The sequence below is a fragment of the Ornithorhynchus anatinus genome, chromosome 14 (assembly GCF_004115215.2).
Source record: "Ornithorhynchus anatinus isolate Pmale09 chromosome 14, mOrnAna1.pri.v4, whole genome shotgun sequence".
In the NCBI taxonomy this organism is placed as follows: Eukaryota; Metazoa; Chordata; class Mammalia; order Monotremata; family Ornithorhynchidae; genus Ornithorhynchus; species Ornithorhynchus anatinus.
Genome location: NC_041741.1, coordinates 27,258,472 through 27,277,350, shown reverse-complemented (window position 1 = coordinate 27,277,350; position 18,879 = coordinate 27,258,472). Strand labels below are relative to the sequence as shown.

Sequence of the window (18,879 nt, the reverse complement as noted above, 5' to 3'; positions counted from 1 at the left end):
CTGGTTGGACCCAGCCCCTCCCCCATGTGGGGCTCACGGTCTTAATCCCCATTTTACAGATGAGGTCACTGAGGCACCGAGAAGTGAAGTGACTGGCCCAGGGTCTCACAGAAGACAAGTGACCGAGCCAGGATCAGAACGCAGGTCCTTCTGACTCCCAGGCCCGTGTTCTTGTCATTAGGCCATGCGGCTTCTTAAGAAAGAAAAAGTTTTTTTTAAAAAAAGTAGATGGGGAAAGAATATAGTACTTCGGGGACTGTAGTTGCTAACAGGATGTGATTTTTAATTTTTCAGTTAGAATAGTTCTGTTTCATATTTAATCTTGTGCATTTCTACTGGAAAATTCAAAAGGAGTCAAAGCTCATTAATCAGCTCCAGTCACTGCTGATTGTATCAACAATTTTGCCAACCTATATGTTGTCAGCTGCCAAACTCTATTGGCTTAAAGCGGGTATGTTTCTTCTTTGGAGAATTTATGGATTCCTTCCTCAGGTCCCATATTCCTTCTGCCCACTTGTTTATCTAAAATGTTTCCATCATGAGAAAATATTCTCCTCTTTCTAAAAAGAAGAATGATTGGGTAGGGACGGGTGGATTCTCTGGACTGTAAGCTTATCATGGGAAGGAAACTTGTCAGTTAATTTTGATGTATTGTACTTTCCCAAGGGTTTAGTACAGTGCTCTGTACATAGTGCTCAATAAATAGCATTAGGAGATATATATTTTATCTTCATCCCTTTCTTCGTCTTTCCACCCCTCATTCATTTAGCGAGTTAATTATGTATGCAAGTTTGTATGTATTTATTCATTTGTTAATGGATACCAGATCTACCAGTCATCAGCATCGGTACTATTTATTGAGCACTGTGTACAGAAAACCGTACTATTCTATGGTACTTGTTGAACGTTGTTTCAGTAGACAGAGCTCTGCTCTGGAAATTGGGAGGTGTGAGTTCCAAACCCAATTCTACCTGCTAGGGCTGTGCCACCAGTGGCAAAGTCTTCTGACTGAAGAACTACCCAAACTGTTGTGTGAGGTGCTAATGATAATCTCCTCCTTCTGCTAACCTTCTGCTAATGCTAACCGGCTCACTGCACTTGGATCTCATCTATCTCACCGCCGACCTCTGACCCACGTTCTGCCTCTGGTTGGAAAGCCCTCCCTCTTCATATCCAACAGGCAATGACTCTCCCCACCTTCAAAGCATTATTGAAGGCACAACTCCTCCAAGATGCCTTCCCTGACTATGCCCTCCTTTCCTCTTCTCTGTCTTCGGCATTACCCCGACTTGCTACTTTTATTCATCCCCATCCTCAGCCCCACGGCATTTATGTACGTATCTGTAATTTATTTATATTAATGTTTTTCTCCCCACTAGACTGTAAGTTCCTTGTGGGCAGGGAATGTGTCTGTTTATTGTCTTATTGTACTCTCCCAAGTGCTTAATACAGTGCTCCAAACACAGTAGATGCTCAAGAAATCTGAATGAATTGAATAAATGAAAGTGCTCCAACTCAGCCAAGATCCTGCAGCGTAAATCATAGTGGCTATCACAGAGCAACTCCCCGTCAGGTCATGAGGCCCCAGCATCGGCATTAGGGCGAGACCATTTTGGCTCTTTTATGGATCCTTCACCTGAACGTCACAATCCACTGCACTCCTGCCAACCCACTTGTTGGGCTCTGTGCCGTTGTGGGAACGTGATTGACAGGGATGAAGGAGTGTGAGTGTTTTGGACAAACTGCTATTGTTATAATCACTTCTTCTGCATACGTTCTCCATCCTGGAGTCTCTGGGCACAGAATCATTTCTTGTTCCCAACATGACATGCCATCATCATTTGTTGAGCACGTACTGCAGGCAGAACCCTAGACAATGTTCCTACCTTTTTACAAGATTGGATTCCCCATGGGGATTACAGGAAGCTTCAAATTGTAGATAAACATTGAGAAAAGGAGAATAGATATACTATAACATGCAACAGCGGAAGTATGGAAAAATAAATCAATACATAAAAATTTAATGGAGCACATAGATTGTTCTTTTTATATAGTTTAACGGTGGCTGTTTGGATTATAAACTCCTTGCAAGCAGATGTGCACATTTTGCTCTTGTTGTTCTCAGAAACCCTTATTCCACTAAATCTTGGGCAAGGATTTTGTCTACCAACTCTGTTTTACTGGTCCATGTGTTTAACACAGTGTAAGTACTCAGAAAATACAATTGCTTGATCGATTATTGTGCTTCTCATTAAGTTCATGTTCAGTAAAATACCTCACTCATTCAGTCGTATTTATTGAGTTCTTACTGTGTACACAACACTCTCCTAAGTGCTTGATTGACCGATGGTACATTTTGTATGTGTGCCAAGTACTGTTCTAAGTGCTGGGGTAGCTACAGTCCCTGTCCCACAGAGGGCTCACAATCTAGATAGGAGGGAGTGAGATTTAATCCCCATTTTACAGTTGAGTAAACTGAGGCACAGAGAAGTTAAGTGACTTGCCCAAGGTCACAGCAAACAAATGGCAGAGATGGTATTAGACCCCCAGGTCCTCTGACTTGCAGGCCCATGCTCTTTTCACTAGGCTACACTGCCTTTATCGTGTTGCTGGTGGAAATTGGGCAGGGAAAATATCACTCCTAGTCCTATGCCACAAGGTACCCTTTAATCTACAGTTCCCCATGTGGACCAGACTGAGCTTCCCCTTTTCCCTCTGCTCCTTCTGCTGCCTCTCTAACCCCCCCATCACCTCCCCTCAGCTAAGCCCCCTTTTCACCCCCTTTCCCGCTGCTCCTCCCCCTCTCCCTTTCCCTCAGCACTGTGCTCGTCCGCTCATTTGTATCTATTTTTATTACCCTATTTATTTTGTTAATGAGATGTACATCCCCTTGAATCTATTTATTGCTATTGTTTTACTGAGATGTGCATCCCCTTGATTCTGTTTATTGCTATTGTTTTTGTCTGTCTGTTTCCCCCATTAGACCGTAAGCCCGTCAATGGGCAGCGACTGTCTCTATCTGTTGCCGATTTGTACATTCCAAGTGCTTAGTACAGTGCTCTGCACATAGTAAGCGCTCAATAAATACTATCGAATGAATGAATGGATGGACCTTTAGAACTAGCCCTCGGGTAGCAGGGGATAGGTGCGTGGATATATAAATGGGTGTGCGGAGGGTCCCATCAAGAGCGATAGGTAACGTCTGTCTCTCCAGCTCCTCGAGAGCAGGGATTCTTTTTACTTACTTTACTGTGCTCTCCCAAGTGGTCCATACAGTGCTCTGTATAGTAATAATAATAATGATGGCATCTGTTAAGCATTTACTATATGCCAAGCACTGTTCTAAGCACTCAAGTAAGCACTCGAATATCACCATTGGTTGATAGATTGAGGTCCTTTGAAGTGCACATGACATTTCTTCCCATGGTTTTTTATAATAATTTCATGACCCTCTTTCTCCCAATGATATGAAAAATTTCCAGTGTGTTATATCAGCTGTCTAGGGGCTCCAATGGTTTATGTGTACCTCACTGTCTCTGCCCTGTTAGGGATTAGATTGCTTTCCTGACAAAATTTGTCATTTTATGTGTTTCCATATGGAGTTAATGCCTCTGACTGAACCTAGAATCTGTTAAAGAATTCACTGCCCACATATAGGAACCTTAAAGAACCCTTCAGGGCCACTGGAGAAGCAAGAAAATCAGGGGTACCAAGCACCCTTCTTTGGCCGTTTTACGTCTACAAAGGTAGCAGGAAAATGTCCACCTTTTCTAGAGTCGACACCTAGTTTCTCTAGCAGCCTTTTAGAATGGTAAGAGTCACCAAGGTGCGTTCAGGAAATAAATGGAGACCCAAAATATCTTTGTGGTTTCCCTACAAAATAAACATTAGCCGGGATATGCTCACCTGATCAGAAGCACACGAGGTTGATTTGCTGCAAATATCCTATATAAAACAGCATGTCACATCTGATGGTATAGAATGCTTTCTATTCTTTTGGCATAATATTTTCTTTTCCATGTGGCGTATTGCCTCCTCTAGTGATATGTAATGGAAAGACATGTTTTAAATTAAGATTTATATCACATATTTTTATTGAATTAGATGAGTAAATTATTGAGAAACCTACCTTTTATGTCCCATTTTATCCCCATTTCAGTCTTTTCATGGGAAACCATGAAAGGACTGTGTATTTTTGTCATCAAAATGTGTTTTGCTCCTTTGCTTTGGAGCCTGTAGAGCCAGGTGGAAAATGTGATTTGTTTTAATAGGAAAGGTGCTGTTGTGAAACAACATAGGCTCATGCAAAAGGGAGTCATTTGTTTCATGTAAATGATAACTATATACACAGTTGTTTGGGTATGCAAAAATTGCCTAAAAAAGTTTTCAGGAAATTTCCAAGATGAGCTTTTAATCTTGGTTCTTTAAAAAGAGAGTCCTTTGAAGATGCTGGTACACTCACCGGGCTATTTGAGAAAGCTGTCTTTTCTAGCTATTTATAGTACTGGGGAGTATTTTTCCTCAGTACATTGAGACTGCTAGCCAGATAGCAACTGTGGAGCTTTCGAGAGGAATGCCCCTTTTAATATGGAATAGCCTTTATAATTACGAAGCCAAAGCCACAGCTTCTTGAATTTCCAGACAAAACAGGTAAAGACTTTGTCAGTTTCCAGGAAACAGCTTCACCAGCGGGCTATATAGAGATTTACCTAACAATAATAACAATAATAGCTGTGGTATTCGTTAAGCGCTTACTATGTGCCAAGCACTGGGCTAAATGCTGGGGTGGATACAAACAAATTGGGTTGGAATTCCTGTCCCACGTGGGGCTCACAGTCTCTATTCCCGTTTAACAGATGAAGTAACTGATAGAGAGAAGTGAAGTGACATACCCAAGGTCACTCAGTGGATGAGTGGCAGAGGCAGGATTAGAACCCATGACCTTCTGACTTCCAGGCCTGTGCTCCATCCACTACACCATGCTGCTTCCAGTCCGGGTCCACGGGCTGAGAGGTCAGCAACATCTCTCACTTGACTCTTAACTCCTAGTGAGGCCTCCCAGCTGCCTTTCTTCGAGATGTCACTGCACTTTCCAGACTCTCATAAGCCTTTGATCTAGAATCTCTATCCAGTTTGGGATATTGGGAGTTAGTTTGGTTTCAGGAAAATGGTAGGAAACCTAAGGCTGATTTTGTTCACGTAGAAGACAAAATAACTATTTTGCATTGCTTCGGTAATGGAAACATTTTGCTCGTTAGCCTGTGTATTCTCAAGTACGAAAGCTTGAATCTCAGCCCAGCAAAATGTTCTGATGTCTTCTATTTCCTGACATTAGTTTTTGCATCCTGAAGATATCTTCCTGGAGGTGTATTCCTCTGATGTTAACAAATTTAAAACGTTATTTGGATCAAAGAAGTAATAGGATTTGGGGGGAAAGAAAAGGTGCAACTTGTAAACATCAGTGGTATCTTCGGCAGTTTTCAAATTCAGAGAGGCTGGATTCCATTTCTTTATTCTATATTGTGTCTAACACGAACGTCTCTTTGATGGGCTCACAGAGGCCTTGTTTTTGGCTTATTCCCAAGTTTCATCCTTCTCTTAGTTCCTCACTTCTGAATTATGTGTAAATGGAACATTTATTTTTGCTTCTACAAGGTGCCAAGTCATTTGAATATGATCTTTAGTGCTTTCCTGCAGACTGAACAATATGGGTGTTAACAAGGAACAGCGAATATGCCTTGCTGCACAACATAGGAATTTGCAAGTAATGGTTTGTAATCTAGAAAAAACAACTATCTGATAGAGAATCTCTCTCTAAATCATTATGAACCAACATTAACCTTAAATTCAGATGTTTTCTGAATTTAAGGATAATGTTGGTTCATAATGATTTGGTTCATAATGTTTTCACTGTGTGTTGGGTTTGCCCAATTAATACTGAAAATGGCAAAAGGCTAGCAAGTTCTAATTAAAAATTGATAAATAAAAATAGGAAAAAATATTAGGTTTATTTGGATGATTATATTAGGCATGGAGAAAAACAGTGAATGTAATTTGATATCAACCATAAAGCAAGTTTGTTTTGTTTATAATAAAAGTTGAGGCAGGGCAAAGAACATTTTAGCATATCATATTTATGAAGCAGCTCAATATAAAATCATTCAACTTGTATCCACTGTTCTCAGGCTAATCTACCATGATATTAAATGCCACAGATGGCAAAAGCAGACGCTATTTTTATTGTGAAATGTGAGGCAGCTTTTAAAGGAAAGTACTGCAAAAATACTGTTTAGAATAAGTACAGTCAAGAAGATGAGACAGCAGAAAAGAGTTGGGGGCAAAATTGAATCAATTAGTCCAAGTGATTTATTAAAGACAGCTTTAAATGACATCTCTAGTGCACCTGGGGTGAGTCAAAAGAGATGCTCCGTTTTACCAGGTCCTGTTTCTCACACAGTCCATGCCTGCTTGAAATGAAGCTGTGTGTTATTGGTTAACCGGAATGTTTAGCATAATCACTCTGCGTGGCTGTGGTGGAGGAGGGAGGTGATTATCACTGAGAACAGATGGGCAGGTCCCAAAGCATTGCCAGATTCTGCACAAGCTCCACTTACTGTCGGTTCTAGCTTTCCTCCTTTATGTGATTCTCTCTCTCTCTCTCTCTCTTTTTTAAAATTATCTTTGCACCTTCTAAAGGACTAGCCGAACTAGAGTTTGGGAAGTGATCACCATCCATTTTAGCTTTCAAATGTAGAAGCAAGGGAGTCAGACTGCTGCTATCGGTGAACAATCTGAAAAGGATGATGCAGACTTCATTTTGTCCCTTCTCCCCCCTAAATGCACGACAGGATTGATCTGTAAGCTAAGCTCCGCTCTGCATCCGTATCTCCTTGCGAATTGTATTGTCTCTGGGATCAGAAATGATTTTCTCGGATATGAACAGCGTTTCTGGCTCCCCCAAGATGCACCCTCCTAATGGGACCCGGTTCTATACTTTTCAAGTAAGTGAGTTTTCATTAACTTCAGTTCTTAGGGAGTAAAAATGTAGTTAAAGTTTTGATCAGAGAAAGGAAAAGTGATGGGAAGTGTCCACGTGCTAGAGTGCTGAAAATGTGATTGGGGAAAAAAAAAACTAGCAGTGTTGACAATTGAGTTTTTCTTGGTAAAATGAAATAGGAATAAGATTGTCTGTGCTAGTGCAGTGCTGTTGAACATCTCATTTTCCCCAGAGTTCATTAAGGTTTATTGAATTTCATAATAATGCTAGCCAGAATTCCCTCTAGTGTGTGGAGGCAATGTTTTAGAGACACATCCCTGAAAAAAAAATCACAAAATTCAAGATACTATAGATGAAAATGGTTTACGAAGCTCTGAAAAATATGTCTGTTAGGCTTGGGAAAACACTTTAATATCTTATACATAGCTTCACAATCCCTATTATTTTAGGTAGATTTATTTTGCCAAATGGCTGTGTAAGAGCAATCAGGAGCAAAGCAGGCAAATAGGCAAATGCACACACACACACACACACAGAGTATTGTGGTTTTTGTATTAAGGTTATCAATTTACAGCAAACTAGAACCTCACTCAGGCAGAAGCTTTCCTGTATTATCAAAAGGTCAAAGTGATAAATAATGGAAGAATAAATGTGAGGCATAAAGCTTTAATCGAAGCATTTGAATAAGCTAGTCATCTGTCTGAGAAAAATATGAACTCCTGTATCGAGTGTGTACCAATCAGGGAAACAAATGTGCCTCTCAGCAGTCAGGTTTTAGTGATAATTCACTTTACGTGAAATGAGAAAATGCCTCTTCTGGCCCAGGATTTTAGTTTGATGAGATTAAAAACAAAATTCCTCCTATCTACTTGTTTTGTTTAGTTGTCATCCCAAAATAGGTCATGTCTAGAAAACTAGATATTTAAATTCTGGGACCAATATGAGAAAATTGAAAGGTGTAAGATAAAAACCAACTCTCAAAAAGAAAAAAAACACGCAGAAAGAGCTCATGTATTTATTTAGGCAGCTCCCGGAGTTTGCCAACTGGGCGCACTGGGGATAATGATCCCTTCCCTTCCATGTTTCTTTTTTTCTTATGCTTCTATATTTAGTCGTGTTCTCTCCTCCCATGTTTTACAATGATGATTCCTGATAGTGAGGAGCTGTTATGTAGCATCTGGACCCTTCGCACAGCAATGGTCCGCCAATTCTGGCACCGATTCAGATACAAAATTCTCCTCAGACTCCTCTTCCACACACTGAGGTATAACCATGTTTTCCAATACCTTAAGAGTCTTTCACGTAGCCCTTGAGACAGGTATTCTACCTCCATCTCTGAAAGGGTCAGGAGAGTAACTCTGCTCATATGTGACCCAGGCTTTCACTGCGCCATACGCCGTCTTTCGTTAGATGACTTTCCCTTGAAAATGAAAAGATGATTTTTAAACATAACCATGGTATTTTTAACGAAACATTTTTGTGCAAAAGAAATCTTGTTTGGAATGCAGGTGGGTTGAATCTGAATTGGGAAAAGATTTTTGGCATCTCGGTCGGCATAATCAGTTCTCTAAAAATGTGGGACCTATGTTTATGAAGAATACCGCATTAAATAAATGTCTCTCTGTAGTTCCTCATGCTGTCCCTCACTCCTGCATACAAGTGCACAGGAGTTTCTTCCATTACACATTGTCTTCTTCCTACCCAGATACCTGTTGTTGGAAAAAAGATCCTGAATTCCTCCTCGGCTTAATTTTTTGTGTTTTTTTTCTTAAAGCTAGTTGATAAACGCTTACTTTATGCCAGTCACTGTACTACGAGCTGGGGTAGATACAAGCTAATCAGGTTGGACAGTCCCAGTTGAAGCTCACAGTCTTAATCCCTATTTCACAGATGAAGTAACTGAGGCATAGAGAAGTTAAGTGACTTGCCCAAGGTCCCACAGCAGACGAGTCACAGAGCGGGGATTAGAACCCAGGTTCTCTGACTCCCTGATCCATGCTCTTTCTGCTAGGCCATGCTACTTCCAGAAATGCAAAATGAGAACAGATGTGAGATAACTCACTGTAGACAACATCACTATCCTCCCTGTCGCAGAAGCTCAAAGTCTCAGCATCATCCTCGACTCATCTCTCTCATTCGACCTGCATATTGAGCCCGTCACCAAATCCTGCCTGATCTACCTGTACAGCATCTCTAAAAGCCGCCCTTTCTGCCCCATCCAAACTGCTTCCTTGTTGATCCAACCACTTAGAATAATAGTAAAGATGGTATTTGTCAAATGCTTATTATTTTCAAGCACTGTTCTCAAAGCTGAGGTAGATACAAGGTAATCAGGTTATCCCACGTGGGGCTCACAATCTTAATTCCCATTTTACAGGTGAGATAGCTGAGGCACAGAGAAGTTAAATGACTTGCCCAAAGTCACACAGCTGACAAGTGGCAGAGCTGGGTTTAGAACACGTGACCTCTGACTCCTGAGCCCGTGCTCCACTAAGCCAAGCTTATCCTATCTTGCTGTGATCACTGCATTAACCTCATCACTGCTCTCCTGTCTCCTGTCTCTCACTACTCCAGGCTTCACTCTGCTGCCTGGATCATTTTTCTGGAAAAAAAAAATTTCAGTCCCTATCTCCTCTCTCTTTAAAAACCTCCAGTTTTTGCCAATTAATCTCTGTGCTGAACAGAACCTCCTTACTATTGGCCTTAAAGCACTCAATCAGCCCTACCTGTCCTAGCTTACCTTGCTGATCAACTCCAACTTAACTGTTTCACTCTTCCCGCACAAGCTTATTCATTGTACCTCAATTTGATCCGTCTCTCGGACGACAGTGTGTCCATATCCTTTCCTCCTGCCTGGAACTCTTCAGTCAATCAATGGCACTTTCCAGCGTTCAGAGCACCTTCTTTTGAGGCAGGAGATGTGTCTACCAAATCTGTTAAATTCTATTCCTCCAAGTGTTCAGTACAGTTCTTTGCACACAGAAAACACTCAAAAAGTGCCATTGACTGATTAATTGCTATGTCAGACCATTCTCTCCACCTTCAGAGTCCTACCAAAATCATATCTTCTCCAAGAGTTCTTTCCTGATTAACCCCTCATTTCCCCTCCTTCTGCCCTCCTTCTGCATCATTTATACACTTGGATCTGTACCCCTTAAACACTTGATATTCACCCACCCCCAGCCCCACAGCACTTATGGATATACCCTTATGGTCTGCCATTTCCCCTATCAGTTAATCATTTTAAAGTTCATCTCCCCCTGTAGACTGTAAGCTCCCTGTGGCAAGGATCATGTCTATGAACCACATTTCATTCTACTCTTCCAAGCACCCAGTACAGTTCTCTGTTCACAGAGTTCAATACATACCATTGACTGATTAAGAGAAGAGCCACACAAAATAAATATAGAATAACATAAGTAAACGTGGAATTTGTCAGCAGAAGATGAAGTGGATATCAGCGCTTTTAAGTTGGCCATATGCTATTTGCAGCAACTGCAAATGCCTGTTAGCTCCTCCTGTAGATTCTAAGCTCCTTCCATAGATGGTGAGCTCTTAGTACAGTGTTCTGCCCAGAGTAAGTGCCAATAAATACCACTGATCGAGTGATTGTGGCCAGGGATCACAATTACCAATTTTCATTCCTTCAAACTCATTTATTGGGCACTTCAGTCATATTTATTGTCTACTGTGTGAAGAGCACTGTACTAAGTGATTGGGAAAGAACAGTGCAACAATAAACAGTGACATTCCCTGTGTGCAAAGTACTGTACTAAGACCTTGGGAGAGTACAATATAAAAATAAACAGACACATTCCTTTACCACAACGAGCTTACATTCAAGAGGGTGAGGAAGACATTAATATAAATAAACAATTTACAGATGTGCCTAAATAAATTACAGAACATGAATAAATTACAAATTGCACTTTCCTGAGCATTTTGAGCAGTGCTCTGCACACAGTAAGTACTCAGGAAATAGTTCTTAATGCAAGATGCAATGAAAGGGAAGAATTCACTCATTCAGTCGTATTTATTGAGCGCTTACTGTGTGCAGAGCACTGTACTAAGCGCTTGGAAAGTACTGTTCAAATTGAAACACAAATTGAAATCCACGTTCCTCCATAGATGTGCTGTTTAAGTACCAAACACGATATGGAAAACCACTATACTGTGGCCTGTCCTCTGTATCCTCTCTGGTTTGTCTGAAGAGGGAAGTGCTCATGCATGGGTGAATATCTCTCCTGGCAATTATCCATCCGTCAGTAGTATTTATTGAGTACCTGTTGCAGAGCATTATGTAAAGCCGCGAGAGTACAGCAATAAGAAACTATAATCCCGACCTCAAAGAGATTATCAGTCTATCAGAGATATTTATTGAGTGCTTACTCTGTACCATAAACACTCAATTAAGGCCTTGGGAAAGTACATCAGTAGTTTAGATAGACAAAATCCCTGCCCTCTACATTTAATTTATTTCATTAAATAATTTTGCAGATAGTATTTCAAATGTAATTTCAAATTTAAATATGTTAAACTATATACAGCATTTCAAATACAATTTAAAATTATTTTGTTATCCAAAAGATTCAGGGCCCATCTTTTATTGTCTTGGAGTGGTCTGGCAGCTTTCACAATTCTGCCATGTACAGTTCTCCTCTGATTAGTGAATTACTAGGAATTATGTCATTTTTCCTTCATGTGTGTCCCTCATTTATTTTATAAATGGAAAGTTAGTGTTGTCTCATTGATGTCAGTACAGGCTTGAAATATTAAAAGCACTAACAATAGAAATGGCCATTTTATGGAACATTGGAAAATCCCAGGGTTGAACACAGACCTTGAAAAAAAGGATTCCATGTGCAGATTTAAAGGATTTTTTTTTTTAGATGAGATTATCAGTTTAATGAATTGCTAGTAAGCAGTTGATTGTACCAATGCCATGAACTAGCATCTGAGCTGAATGTAGCAAAGTTATTTCAAAACTTTTAGCCTAGTGAAAAGAACATGGGGCTGGGACTCGAAATCTGGGTTCTAGTTCCCACTCTGCCACAGGTCTGCTGCCTGACTTTAGGCAGGTCGCTTAATTTCCTTCTGTCTCAGTTTTCTCATTTGTAAAATGGGGATAGGGATTGTGTCCTATCTCATACCCTTTTATCTACCCGTGCCTACCAATCAAATAATCATTGTGCAGAATAGTTGCTTAATAAATGCTGTAATGACAATAAGCACTGTTATAAATAAATCTGGACAGAGACGCAGAGGATAATCTTTTTTTTTTTTTTACCATTCGTGCAAGTTATACGGACTGAGTACATGGGTGGTGATTGAATATAAAAAAAAAAATATTGGAGAAAAAAACACTGTGAGGATTCTTTTCATCCAAATACTGCTTGCTTAATCTAGTAAAAAGAAAAATACTAGATGAAAAGAGAAATTCTTAGAGACTATCTTACAGTGTCAAAGAGGACTGTGTAACGGGGACTATTTTCTTTTATTCTGTTTTCATTTCATTTCATTGATCTAGTCTGCACCTTGGGAGTTTCCTGCATTTGACACCAAAATTAATGGAAGGTTTGGGTGTTATAAATGTAATGTGACTGACACATTAAGCAAACTCTTCATTACATCTGCAGGAGCTTCTGAATACTTAGAAGATCCACAGTTGTACTAGCACAGGGTCCTTCTGCTCCTGCTAAACAGGTCACTAAACCACAGTGAAAGTTGAAAAATAAACCCTTTTGTTCCTCAGTTTTTTGGAAAAAAAAAAATTGTGTCTCTGTTATCCCATTGTAGTAAGGACTGTTAGTCTGTTAGCCCCTTGAAATCTTTGAAAATATGTTTGAAAGTTAAATGAAGTGCAGAAGTTAATTTTAAAGCATGACTGGAAATGTTATTAATGCTAGTATGATAAATATTTCAAATAAGATTTAATACTACTAATAATAACTGTGGTATTTGTTAAGCAATTACTGCGGGCAGGGAATGTGTCTGTTATATTGTACTCCCCCAAGTGCTTTGTACAGTGCTCTGCACACTGTAAGCATTCAGTAAATATGATGGACTGAGTTACTATGTGCCAAGTACTCTACTAAGCATTGGGGCAGATACAAGGTAGTCAATCCATTTGGACCCAATCCCAGTCCCACATGGGACTCACAGGCTTAATCCCCATTTTACAGTTGAGGGAACCGAGGCACAGAGAAGTTAAGTGACTTGCCCAAGGTCACACAGGAAGTGGGGGAGCTGGGATTAGAACCCAAGTCCTCTGACTCCCAAGCCCGTGCTCTTGCCACAGAACCATGCTTCTTCCCATTTAATATGATTAAATTAAAAAAATGATCTCTAAGGTTGGACATGAAATTTAGATATTAATTATTAAACACAATATCCCCATGGGGCTCACATTCTAAGTTGGAAGGGGAATAGGCATTGAGGCACAGAGAAGTTAAGTGACTTGCCCAAGGTCATATAGCAGACCAGTGGTGGAACTGGGATTAGATCCCAGGACTTCCAACTCCCAGGCCTCTGGTCTTCCTACTAGGCTGTGCTGCATCCCACTTAATACGATTATATTTACAAAATGATTTCTAAGTAAGATTGGACATGGCCTTTAGATACTAATTATTAAACACCAAATCAAACTATCAATGTGGTATTTTTTGAATGTTAACTTTTTGCAGAATACTGTACTAAGCACTGGAGTAAGATTTGATCACTTTTTAATCCTTTAGAGAGATTTGTAAAATTGAAATATTTAATGCATCTACTGTCTGGGAGTCCTTCAAGGCACATTTCTCTGACCCTTTCTGTTTTCCTCTACTCTATTTTACAGTACTTGTTAAGTGTTTACAATGTGCCAGACATTGGGCTTGGGTAGATGTAAGGTTTGACAAAGTTCATTTCCCACAAGGGGCTCACAATCTTAACCACCGTTTTACCCAGAGAAATTGGACGGGGAACATGTCTAACAAACTGTTGTATTCTCCCAAGCACTTAGTACAGGGCTCTGCACCCAGTAAGCATTTAATGCATACTTCTGAGTAGGCAAAATTAAAATCTCATAATGAAATAATTTTCTATTTGCAACCTAACATCCAGGCATGCAATTAAATGGGGCCTTTCAGAATATGAGGTGAAAATAGATTAGGCTGAAATAAATGAGGTAGAAATATATGTATAGTACGGTGATTTCAGGACAAAGGGATAATATGAGCTTCGGGATTAGTATTTTACGTTACTCTTCACTGTGAGAATGTAAGTTGGGGAGGGGCTAGTGATCATTTTCTGGGGTAATAATTCTGTCTGATCCTCTTGGCAAGGCTGACGTGTGGCATTCCTCTTAGCCTTGAATTCCCGTGACTTTCCAACAGCTATAGCTCATAGCGACATTCTAAGCATACGATGTATCTCTACAGATTAGTAACTGATCCTTGGAATTCTGTCACGGAAGCCTAGGTTCTCAGACTGGATCACTGGATGGTTTAGATTTATCTTATTAGACCTGAAGTGTCAGGCCGGTTCTCTGAATTGAAGTTTTGTGAACGCTTCAATGGAGCCACAAACTCACAGATCACACTTTAAGTGTGAGGTGGAGAAAAAATAAATCCTGACATTCTGCACTTCAAATGAAGAAAAATCTGAAGTCAGATAGGTACATATTCATGGTTGGCAACCATCAGAAAAGGCTTATCAGACACCAGTAAAGGGTTGACTACTCCAAGCACAAATCAATGAGATATTCAGCCTTCAAATGGAGTCAGAATTTGAATTCCCAGAATACCAGAAAGAACTCAAGTTCTTGAAAGTTTAAATTAATGGCTGAGTAAATCTACATTACCACGGAAAAGAAAATGGATTTTCCTTAAATAGGAAAGTTTTCTTCATTCAGAGTGAACACGTTCTCATCTTCAGCATGTATCAGAAATGCAAATCAACTATTTCTTTGCAGTCAGTGATATGCTCAGTGCTCTACCAAGGAATTTATCGAGCTATGTTCAGATGCTTATAAAATGTTGTTTATTCTACTATTAAATAAGTATAGCTCCATAAGATGGAAAAAAATGTACTTTCAAAATATTTTTGAAGCCAACTACCAGGATTTCTCCCAGAAGTTGGGGGGCAAGTCTTAGGCTGTGTAGAAACATGAGTTTAAATCTTTATCTTTTAACAAAAAAGGAAGCATTAAACTAAATTCAAAATAGATATAGTCAATTAAGTGTGTCATAAAATTTTACAAGATTGCTAAAATCTGCCATTTTCTCTCCAACCGATCTCCTATTATGATCATCCAAGCACTTCTGCAATCCTTCTTAAGTTCTGAATTTAGCTCGTCACTGACCTTCCAGCCTCCTATCTCTCACCACTCCAGTCGATACTTCACTCTGCTACATGGTTCATTTTTCAAAAAATTGGTTTAGACCATACTTTCCCATTTGCCAATTACCTCCAATGGTTGCTCATTCAACTCTGCATCAAACAGAAACTCTTCTTACCACTGGTTTTAAAGTAGTCTTCACTGATTTTCTACTACAGCCCAGCCTGCACACTTCACTCCTCTAGTGCCAACCCTCATTTTACCTCATCACTGCCTACCCTTTTCCTACATCATTCCCCTAGCCTGGAATTCCTTCCCCTTCCCCCACCTTCAAAGCATTACAAAGATCACAACTCCTCCAAGAGGCTTTCCCTGATTTTGTCCCCTTTTCCCTGGCTACCTCTTCCTTTTTCATTTTCTATGTATTTGGATCTGTGACCTTTGAACATTAGGTTTTCCTCCCACCCTCAACCCCACAGCACTTAACGTACACATCTTTCAATTATATATTATAAATTATGCATATCAATATCTGTCTCCCCCTCTCGAGTGTAAGCTCCTTGTGAGCAGGGAATGTGTATACTAGCTCTGTTATATTGTTCTCTCCCAAGCTCCTAGAACAGTGCTCTGGACAGAGTAAATGCAAAATAAAAACAATCGATTGATATTGTACTCTCCCAAGTGCTCAGAACAGTGCTCGGCACACAGCACTCAATAAATATCACAGATTGATTTGTTTGGAACATATCTGCCTGGTCTTCACTTCACTTCTCCTAGCCTCAGTTAACTCATCTGTAAAATGGAAATTAAGATTGTGAGCCCGATGTGGAATAAGGAGTTGCATTGTACAATCCCAAGCACTTAGCACAGTGCTCTGTACATAGCACGAAGTTATCAAATTTCAAAATCACAAGCCTAAAGAGAAGTCACAGATCCTAAAGAGAAAACAGGGAAATGAAGAAAAGGAGAGTAAGAAAAGGAGACAGTGGGGAAAGGGGAGGAGTGAAAGGAAAATAAAGAAAAAAACAGAGGGGGAAAGGTTGTTTTAGGCTTAAGGGAATTACCTCTTCTGTCACTGCCAATCCATTCCTTCTCTGCTGCAGCTGATGTTTTATTGCCACACCACTTGCTCATTCATTCAGTCATTTATTGAGAGCTTACTGTATGCAGAACACTATACTAAGGGCTTGGGAGAGTACAGTATAACAATAAGCAGACACCAGGCTGCACTTCTTGCTTCCTTTGCTTTTTGCTACATCCTGACTCTGCCCCTTGTCTGCTGTACGACCCTGAGGAAGTGATTTCACTTTTCTGGGCCTCAGATACCTCATCTGCAAAATGGAAACTGAGACTGTGATTCTTATGTGGGACAGTGACTGTGACCAATATGGTTATCTTGCATCTACCCCAGAGCTTAGAACAGTGCTTGACACAGAGTAAGCATTTAGCAAATACCACTATTATTACTAATAACTAGTTGGTAGTTTTATTAATTCACGATTGAAATGAGTTGGTCTTCCATTGAAACTTGGAGTAGATTGTCAGGTTTTCCGGTTTTGTTTTATTTATTTTTTTAAGATGAATGAAGTGGCTCCTGTAAGAAAATTGAGAGCCTCAGACTTGCCATGGCAGCATTGTAAATGCTGTACTTGGAAATGTATTTTAGTATCTTGGCTATCAACAGTATTTTCAGCTTTCACTCCAGTGTTCAGTATGCTGAGCTAATTGATTTTTTGAAGTATCATAATGTTGATGGAGAATTGAAGTAGATGTACTTAGAAATTGTTTCTATGTCAACCATAGATTTTTCCAGCTATTGAATTGATGACTATTTGACGTTATTTTGATTGAGTTGCCTACTTTCTTCTTCAATGGAGAAAAACATGTTTAAGTAATATTTTTAAACTTAAGAAACATTTCTCAGAATCAGAGTTAGAAGAAATACTTTGGGGAAAAAAATCATCTTTTAAGAAAAGTTCTGTGAGAAACAATGTGGCCTAGCAGAAAGAGCAAGGCCTGAGGGTCAGATGCCCCTAGTTCTAATCCTAGATCAGTGACTTGTCTGCTCTGTGACCTTGGGCAAGTCACGTAACTTCTCTGTGCCTCATTTGCTCATCTGTAAAATGGGGATTCATTTTCCTTCCTACTTAGATTGTGACACCCACATGGGACAGGGGCTGGGTCTGACCTGATTATCTTGTATCTAGCCTCCTGTTTAGTAGAGTGCTTGGAAAGAGATTAGTAGGTTAATAAATAACATTATAATATGTACTTATCAACATTGCTTAAGCACTGAGGTGGATACAAGCAAATCTGGATGGACACAGTCCCTGTCTCACATGGGATCAAAGTCTTCATCCCCATTTTACAGAGGAGGTAACTGAGGCACAGAGAAGTCAAGTGACTTGCCCAAAGTCACACAGCTGATCAGTGGTGGAGCCGGGATTAGGACCTACGACCTCCGACTCCCAAGCCTGGGCTCTTTCCACTATGCCATGCCAGGGGGCGGATTGGACAGGAGTTTAATTCCCATTTTACAGATGATGAAAGTAAGGCACTGAAAATCGAAGTGACTTCCCCACAGTCGTAAAACAAGCAATGGCTAACCCTCATCTCCTGACTCCTGGGTTTATGGCCTGCTTCTCCATGAAAGGGTGACAAGTGGGGGGGACAGAATAAACGATTTAGCATGGCCTAATGGATAGAGCATGGTCCTGGGAGTCAGAAGGACCTGGGTTCTAATCCTGGCTCCGCCACTTGTCTGCGGTGTGACTTTGGGTAAGTCACTTCACTTCTCTCTGCCTCAGTTAACTCATCTTAACAAATACCATAAAAAATTCATAGGCACAGATTTACAGTGTAACAGAGAATTGGACTTACTGGTCATCTGCAAAAACCAAGGGTAGATATTGTCACCCAGGGAATGTACTACCTCTAAATTTGGTCTGGCTCACCCAAAGGAGGGGAATGGAGCAAAAGAGAACTATTACTCGTTTGCAGGATCTTCCCCTATTCAAGCCATCATATAATTTAGCAAGTTAATCAAGTTGGACACAGTCCCTGACCCATATGGGGCTCATATTCTTATCTCTATTTTATAGATGAGGTATCTCAGAGGGAAGTGAAGTGACTTGCTCAAGGTCATGCATCAGACAAGTAGTCGAGCTGGGATTAGAACCCAAGGCCTTCCGACTCCCAGGCCCATGTCTAGCCACTAAACCATGCTGCTTCTCCAGCCAGGTAGAACCGTTCCCTGCGTACAGTGAGCTTACAGCAGAGGAGGAGACAGACATTTATAGAAATATATAATTTATAGATGTGGACATTAGTGCTGTGGGTGGGGTAAATATGAGATGCCTAAAGGGCACAGATCCAAGTGCATAGATGACGAAGAAGGGAGAAGAAGCTGGGCAAAGTAGGGCTTAATCAAGGAAGGCCTTTTGGAGGACATGTGACCTAACTCGATCAAGAGAGTGGTGATCTAACATATATGGAGGAGAATGGAGTTCCAAGACAGAGGGATGATACGGAAAAGAGGTCAGTGGTGAGATAGGCAAGATTGGTG

At 40.3% G+C, this 18,879-nt stretch overlaps 1 protein-coding gene across 5 annotated transcripts in view; it reads left to right on the top strand.

Annotated features, from left to right (window-relative positions):
• Positions 1-18,879, top strand: part of PPFIA2 (PTPRF interacting protein alpha 2) — a 422,696-nt gene that overhangs the window by 140,491 nt on the left and 263,326 nt on the right. For 3 of the 5 annotated variants that reach the window (XM_007666225.3, XM_029079005.2, XM_029079004.2), the window contains exon 1: positions 6,921-7,001. The exons of 1 other annotated variant lie outside the window; for it this stretch is intronic. In XM_007666225.3, coding sequence (XP_007664415.2) covers positions 6,921-7,001 — 81 coding nt within the window. Of the gene's footprint in view, positions 1-6,648; positions 7,002-18,879 lie in introns of those variants that run through there. One more of the 5 variants, XM_029079003.2, reaches the window with a different exon arrangement.